At 33.7% G+C, this 8657-nt stretch overlaps 1 protein-coding gene across 4 annotated transcripts in view; it reads right to left on the bottom strand.

The window, feature by feature from the left end:
- MUSK (muscle associated receptor tyrosine kinase) overlaps positions 1–8657 on the bottom strand; it is a 130333-nt gene that overhangs the window by 14949 nt on the left and 106727 nt on the right. For 2 of the 4 annotated variants that reach the window (XM_017870708.1, XM_017870710.1), the window contains 2 exons: positions 5282–5457; positions 4594–4617 (listed from right to left, as the gene is read on the bottom strand). In XM_017870708.1, coding sequence (XP_017726197.1) covers positions 4594–4617; positions 5282–5457 — 200 coding nt within the window. The remainder of the gene's footprint in view (positions 1–4593; positions 4618–5281; positions 5458–8657) is intronic. The other 2 variants (XM_017870709.1, XM_017870711.1) reach the window with 1 other exon arrangement.

Here is an 8657-nt window from a genome sequence, read left to right as displayed (position 1 = left end):
GTGTGGGATGGGGGAATTAAGGGAGTAGAATGGAGTCAGGGTAGAGAGACAGTATTCTACAAAGAAGGAATAGCATATACCAAGATCTGAACTAAGCAGATGTGATACCTTGCTAAAAGTGCACCTAGAAGTTTCATTGTTGGAGTTGGGGAGTATCTACAGGTAAGGCTGCAGATATCAGGTTTAGTGAGAAAAGTCCTTGTATACCAATTTAAGTAATTTGAACTATGCTGTGCAGCAAATGGAGGGTCTCATAGGAGTGTTTTAAGAGGTGTAATAGCATAATCAACTTTTTGCATTAGAAAGATCTGTCTGCCATCCTGATTTCCATGGGATAAAGATTCCCCTCATAGCTTATGTCAAGCTCCCAACGTGAAGCCCTGATCATGGAGTTGGAAAGAGATGTTCAATAGCACATCATTAAACAGGATTTTCATCATACAGATAAAGAGAAAAATCTAAAAGTTTCTACCTAGAAAGAATAAATTACTTACAGGAAAACAATAAACAAAATTCACACTGGACAAAATTCACACATTAGAAGCTAGAAAAGAGTGAAATCACATCTATAAACCACCCAGAGAAATGTCACTCAGGAGTTCCATTCCCAGCTAATACACCTTTCAACTACCCAAATAAAAGAAAACAATTTGATAATATACAAGGCTTCAGGGATTCTGTCTCCCAAGACACTTTCCCTTCTGAGGAAATACATGAGGCGACTCTTAATAACAATTGAATCAGAAAGTGACTTCAATATAAAAGTAAATGGGCTGCGATGGGTGGAGTCTTGGCTAATTCACTAGATGAGACTCAATATTGAGAATCACTCTGCAAAGAGAAACCTAAGAGTACTAGGGGAGGTAAGGAAGAAGATCTGAGCATTCTGAGGCTCTCATTGGAGGTTCTGAAAGTCCCATGGGGTGGGCAGAAATGAGGAATAAATAGAGCACTGCAATGTGTAGAAAGAATTGTGATCTGACTTTCACTTAGCAGTGGAGAAAACATAACCAGTAACAAGTAAAGAAAAGGAAAAAGAAGAAGCAAAAACATAGAGTGAATAGAAAATGTACAGTTAAGATAGTAGGGATAAAATAGAGTATATCAGTTGTTATATAAAATATGAACAGGCTAAATCCTCCTATTAATAGAAAATAGCTATCAGACTGGAGTAAACCCAGGTATATGTTGTTTATAAGAAAAGAAAAATAAAAGAGGAACAAATAGGTTCTAGGTTAATGTAAATACAAGGAAAAAAATTACCATTATTAATACTAGAAATTTAAAGCTAAAAGCACTAAAACAAGACGAGAGTGAAATTTTACATTGATAAAAGGTTTCATATAAGAAGAAAAGTGTCTTGGATCACCATGCCTCATAGAACATAGTACATAGAACACAACATACAAATTACAAATTATTATAAATGCTAGAAGAATGTAATAAAAATAATTACGAATTGGATTGGTCTAGTAGAAAATGTATTAGAAAATCAATGAAATCAGTAAACTCATATGTATATAGAAGGACTATTAATGTCATGAGATTATTAGCCAGCTAGCATGAGTTTATACTCATAAAAGAACAAGGCCTTGTCACAGAAAATATGGTTGCATTGAAATTCTGATCAGATCATGCTCTGTGCATTGTGTTCTATTCTGGATATTCTCAGGCTTGTGTGCAGCCAGTAAAGAGTAAACATGGAGGTGAGGATTTTGGAAGTCAGTTGCAAAAGAAAAATTTGAAAATTGGAGATATTTAATGTGAATAAGAGAAGACTAGAGAGAGATTGAGTGCCTGTCTACAAATATTTCAAGGACTGTCATATAGAATATAAATAAATCAAAGAAACAGAGTGAAGATCAGTTGTTGAAAGTTCTAGAGAACCAGAATTTAGTTCTACATAGCTAAATTGTTCAAATAATTAATGCATTCTACAAAGGAATTAAGAAATAAATTCAGGAGGGAAAAAGGAATGTTTCTGTCAGAGATGCTCTAGAAAAGATTCTTTCATTGTGGGAGAGTTTGGATAAAATACCTGTTAAAGTTACTTTAAACTCCAATTTTCTATGAACGTGTAACTTTAATATTACCACAAAATTACCCAAACTACATTTCAATTATGAAATAATGCATGAGTTTTACACACACACACACACGCACACGAACGCACACACAGAGAGACACTGACACTTTATGATTTCATTTGTGGGCAAAATGGTAGCTGATCATTATGGAAAAATGGTCTGGGACACAAAGCATGTATTCATTTAAATGTTAACAAAAAGTCGAATCATCACGAGGCCTGGGTGATTTAAAATTGTGAACAATACAATTTTTATCAATTGGACCTTCTTAAGAATAATCAATTAAAACAAATGTAAAAGATAGTGGTATTTATTCAAGAATGAACCAGTTAAACAATCAGTTAAGCTTTATTACACATGCGGTCTTAGAATTTTTTAAAAAATGTTAGTAATAACAGAAAGGCATGGGGTATAACATTCTGGCTCTGAAGACAGAGCCAGAATCAGATTGATTTGAGTTCAAATTCTGGCTTATCACCTTACTAGATGGGTAAAATTGGACACATTGCTTAATCTCTCTTTCTCATGTTGGGTTGTATGTAAAATGGAGGACATTCATAGTACTTAATTTTGTAGAACTATTGGGAGTATTAGGAGAGATAATGTATGTATCACACTATAATCAGTTTGGATTTGGGTACATTCATTGGGTCCTTCATTCTCCATGTATATGTATAGAAAGAGCGAAGACGGAAGGAAAAAGAATTCAAGAGAATAGCAAATCATTATTTCAATGATTAAGACAGATTATCCTTTTTTCCACAGAAGCTCTGAAATAGAAGACAGATTCACTGCTGAGTGTTTCTGTAGTAAAGTATGTGAAGTCTCACGGAAGAGGGGAATAGTGTAATCCTTGCTTAGCAGACAAATAATGTAACTAGCACAAAGGCATTGCTTGCTCAAAAAGATGTTTCACTTCAGCCAAAGAAATTATAAAAAAAGAAAACTACTGAAATTCTAGTCCCTGTGCTCAAGGAAGAAGAAAATAATACAAAGATAAACAAATGATTAACAGCTCTTTTGTGACCCCTCCAAATGAGCTGGTGATATTCTTTAGAGTTTACTCAGAAATCAAGACACTCTTTGGAAAATATTTGAGGTCTTTACACGCTCCTATAAAATATGGGACACTGCCTAATAAGGATGTTTTCTTTGCTTCACTATTAACCTGCTAAAGCCAACTCTTTTAATAATAATTGCTTTTAACTCAGGGAGCATACTTTCAGACATTCCCTACCCTATTTTCCACTTAAATGGTCAGTTCATGACATTAGGAACTCATTTTCTTACATGTATCAAAGATTTCATAAAGCTTTTTTTAAAGACTAGAAAATTGATTATTGTAGCTAGTTTGCACTGCTCAAAATTCCTTTATAATTAGTGTGAAAGGCAAAAATGTGGATGATTTTTGTGTATTGTTCCTGTCTAATTTAAGATGAATGGTCTGGTCCTTCCACACAGTAAACCCTCCATGAATGTTTGAATGGATGACTGAGTAAACAATTGATGGATAACAAAGAGCAGAGTAATCAATTCAAAGTCCAATCAAAGTAAACTTTGGCTGCTCATATAACAAAGAATTGAAAATTTTTTTTTTATTCCTTCGATTTGGGAATAACAATTTGACAGGCTACCAGGATAAGAGATTTTTAAGGTTTCCATAGCTCTTCTTGTTTAATAACTCTGAGTGATTCAACTAGGACCAGTAACATTCTTTCTTTTAATACATTAAGTGTTGGTCCGTTAAGCAAGCTGGTAAAAATCAAGTCCTGGCACCTAGCCAAGTGCAGAGGGGATTAGGGCTGGAATATGTATTATAGGAAGTAAGTGTGATTTAAGGCTTAGAACACTGAGACCAGAGGAAGTTAATTGACATGAAAAGCTTTTCTAATTTCATCCTGAGGATTTCTGCATTCTGACAGGTTAAAGCACTATCTGATACAAGTAATTTTGTAGGACATCCCTTTTCAAGCAACCTTCTTGAATTATTTCCTATTTTTGTGATGACCTTTTTAGAGCCATTTGATTTGATCCTATAAACTTTATACTGGAAATCAGCTGTCTTAAAAAAATACCTAACCTCCAAAAGAGGGATCTGTTGTCACAAATGAAGATCACGAATTGGCTCAATGAAGCAATAAATGTTGGGTTTCATCTATACATAGTTAGATTATACCAAATCAAGAATATAAAATCAAAAGGTGACTTTTTAAATTTGGCTTGCTTTACAGACATATAAGAAATAAAACAGGCTAACGACCTGGAGATGGGAGATAGTATTTGTATGATTCGCTAAATATGGTACTCTCTACGGTCTAATTAAACGTTACAAACTGAGACCTTCCATGACCTTCCCTCATGTTCTACACTGGATGAGTATGGTGAGAAGCCTTTGAGAGGGGCTGTACTTTCTGTTCTGGGCATCAGGAAATATGAGTGTAAACACACATGCATGAATCCAATTACATACACATAAGGTTTCAAGGGCACAAACACAATTACTTACTTTTTGGGTTTTCTTTGTTATAATCTGAAGGGGAAAGGATAAAAATTTGTTTTAAGTGAGCATCCAGATATCTCACATAGTCTGTGAGAGAGTGCTAGGAAATGCAAGTTCTCTTTCAGCTTTTTAATATACAACTGGAAAACATTCTTTGCATTCGAATGTGAAAGAATTGGGTCTTTGAAATTACACCAGCTGTTAGGGATAACAACATAGTTCCTTACAAACAGAGTTCATTAAAGCAACATGAAGCAATTCAGTTTTATTTTGTGAGATCAGCATTTTCAAACATGTGTCTTATTTTAGCATGCTTTCTTGGCTAAGAAAAAGGACTTTATTCCTTTATTCCACTCTTCTGACAAAATATGAGATGCTTCTTAGCCATTTTTCTGCACATTCCAGAAAATGTTACAAGCTCTCATAAGATTCCCTGTGAAATAATCTAAAATGTCAAGCAGTAATTAAAAGTGCTGTTTCGTTTATTTTAGAGCAAATGAAATAAATCTTTATCCTAATCTGTGCAATTAGGATAGCATTAGGATTCCACTAGTAGGTATCTAAGGAAGGCAGAACTAAAAAAGAAAAAATTAGAAATGCCTAGAAATGTTAGAAGCTTTAAGTTCACACCTTAGTTTCTTCAAAATAGTAAATTTCTCTTAACCTACAAAGTCTTGGGAGAACTCTTTGTTACCTAAATGTGGCAGTCTGGCACAGGCTGTAGGGTCCCAGTGCATGCTGGGAAGCTTGCTGCATTCTGGCACTGACAGCAAATGCATCTCAGATCTGTAGAGTCCTCTGTGGGTCTTCTCTTCCATTGCCAGCCATTCTTTTGCACAGAAGAGTTCCTTTACTGCCAAGCAGTACTCTCTAAAATAGTATATGGAGAACAAAAGTTGATGAATCATAACATGTTAAAGCAAATTTGTGGCAGAGCCTAAATTCTGTCTTTTCAAGACATCATCATAGTAAATTGTCTGTTCTTTGAAAAAAGCGTTTATGAAAGAAAGTCTTTACTATAAATAATATGAGATTTCATGAAATCTAGTGTACTGTCCCATGAGATGAAATGATCTCTCATTTTGTTGTGAAATACAATTAATGTTAGTCTAGGGGAAAAAACGTCAAATTTACAATGTGTTAGTTTGGGAATCTCTGATATGTCTTCTCCCAACTCCATATTCAAATAACAACACAGGTAGAGAAATAAGGTATACAGAGTTTAAAAAACACACCTACTGAAAATCAGGATCATTGTCAATCAGTTTCCAGCCTGGAAGATTTTTCTACGATCTTGGGGCTAATGGGCAGGGCTTGAGGAATGTAGTCTGGACCTCTGTGTGCTTTGTCCTCTGAAACAGAACAGCACCGCCTGCCTGACAGCTTAGAGGAGGGCATGTGGGTGCTTATTCAGCCCTTACTTTGAGGAACAGAATCCTGTCCCATGGCTATGCGTGCTTCTATCTGAGAAAGCCAAGGTAGTATCTGTTTGAATATGAAGCTGTTATGTTCATCTACATATTGTATTATGAGTGAAGGGGCTGAAGAAACACTAACTGGACTACTTGGAATTTTGCAGATTAGTATTTGCTTAAGCCTGATAGAAAATAGGACAGACTGCACAGGAAAAACCTGGTTAATTTCAAATTAAGGTATTTAGGGTTAATAATAAGAGGAAATTAAAGATAATTAAATAAATTAAACATAATAGTAGCAGATGTCCTTTATTCAGTATGTGAAGGATTCAGAGAGGAGGAAATTGTGAGTGTGTGTGTGTGTGTGTGTGTGTATGCCACAATGATGTCTTTTTAAATACTTATTGCCACACTCCTGCTTTCCTAACTTGCCAATATGAGCTAATGGAGCATGCATAGAATAAAAGACTGTGCATATGAATGTGATGAGATGCAAATATATTCTTATATGAAGATAACAATGGGATTTATAATTCTTGGTGGGTGTAAGGGAGAAGGGAGTATAATGGGGCTTTCAAGACTTCTGAGTAGGTAAAGGACCTGAGGAGAGTTGCTTATCTTGGTTCCACCCCTGGGTTGTATAAACACATTTTTTTTTTTGCATGCAGACAGCATAAAATGTGCAAAAATCAATATGGGACATATGAAAAAAATTCCATATTCCACATTATGCAGAAGCAGCAAATACCTGGGAAATTTTTTATTCTAAATAGAACACATTAATGAATGACTTTTGGTTTGCTTTGTTTTCATTGCCATGCACTAAAGCATGCCCTCTATAGCAGAGATTTTCACAAGAAAAAAACAAATCAAGATGAACTATAGACTGAAAAGTGGGATAATTTGAACATGGAAGTAACTACAGAAAATAGAAACCACAAAAAATAAAACCAACACTTACAATCTTCATTGAAAATAGAAAACAAATGGCACTGCAAGAAATAAACAAATTTGAACTAAATATTCAATTGAATGTGGAAAGAAAGGACCTAATTGAATGCAAGAAAGGCTAAACAGATGAAAATAATGTGTGAAATAACTGATAAAGTGGAGCAAGTAAGAAATTCAAAGTCAAATAATAGTGTTTCTCAGCAAGAGAACCAGAGACATGAAAAATAGAAAATAATCAAAGATACGGTATAAGAAAACATTTTTAAGATGAAAAGGGCATAATGTTTAGGGCATATTACCTATTATGTTTATATTCTTTATATTACATGAAAGAAAACAAAATAAATCTATCCCCAAATGAATTTTACAAATATTTTGAATCTCAACAATTAAAGAAATCTTTCTACAATCTGGAGAGAGGAAAATGTTCCTTACAAAGGAACAAAAGTCAGGATTGCTTTCTGCTTCCTCTTCATTACAACATGGCCAGAAAATAATTGGTTGGAGTCCATAGTGTTTGAGGAGAACTAACGCAAAAGCTAACACTTATGTTAACACAGACTTAAATACCCAGTCAAAAACACATATGTACAAAGACAGAATTTTTTTTATATGTGAAAAATACCTACTCCACCTGAATGAGAGATGAGTAAAGAAGAGATGAATAAACAAGAAGTGAATTTAAATTAAGAATTTAAGAAAAAGAAAGATTTTATTTGAAATGAATGACAATGAGTATCAATGATAAGTAACATAGTAAACTTCTCCAAGTATCTACTTATATATGATTATGAAATCAAATGTAAAAGCTAAGAATAATATTCCAAAAATTGAGCACATGCAAATAAAATGTAATTGAACAATATAAATATGGTTTATAATTTCAGATAAAGTTTCAAAGAACAAGTGTGGAAGATTCAGTACAATTATGCTAACTTAATTAGGTCTACCCTGAATACCTTATTTTTAAAGTTACAACTTTCTCCTCTTCCTTTGGTATTCCCGGTCTTCCTTACCCAAGCATTCCTTTTTTCTTTTTCCATGACATTTAACACCTTCTAAAGTTATATTTAAGTTGTTTATCATGTTCATTAATATATCCTAAATGCCTAGTGTAGTACTTGGAGCCCAGAAGGAGATCAATAAATATTTGTTGGACAAATAAAATTCCATGTCATTCATGCAAAGAGGCACACATCATTGAATGACTGCTTATATTAGGTTGGGGCAAAAGTAATTGCAGTTCTTGCCATTACTTTTAATGGAAAAACCACAATTACTTTTGCACCAACCTAATAATTAGAAAACCATGAGTGATAGCATGCTTTAAAAAATCTCACAAGCAAGTAGAGTTGGAATATAAAATGGTTGACAACTTCTGAACTACTTTGATGAATAAAGGCAAACAGAGACTTTTTCAAAAGATATAACAAAAAAATGAAGATCAAACTTACCAGTTATCAGCAGTAAATTCAATTTTAGTTTAATATTTCTTGGTGCAAAAAGTAGGAGTCAGAATTGCAAGAAAACATTCTTAGAAACACAATTATTGTGAAAATGTTGATATATCACTATTAAACTATTGGATCAAATAGATAATACTCATTTAAGAGCAGAAAGGATTGAACATAAATATATGAATTTTGTATGTTAATGGAAGAGACTACATCTTTATAAATGCCAATTTTTATTTTTAATTATATA

This window comes from Rhinopithecus bieti, unplaced genomic scaffold (genome assembly GCF_001698545.2).
Source record: "Rhinopithecus bieti isolate Rb0 unplaced genomic scaffold, ASM169854v2 scaffold_5719, whole genome shotgun sequence".
In the NCBI taxonomy this organism is placed as follows: domain Eukaryota; kingdom Metazoa; phylum Chordata; class Mammalia; order Primates; family Cercopithecidae; genus Rhinopithecus; species Rhinopithecus bieti.
The sequence above is the reverse complement of the archived record's forward strand: the minus strand, read 5'-3'. Positions and strand labels throughout refer to the sequence as shown.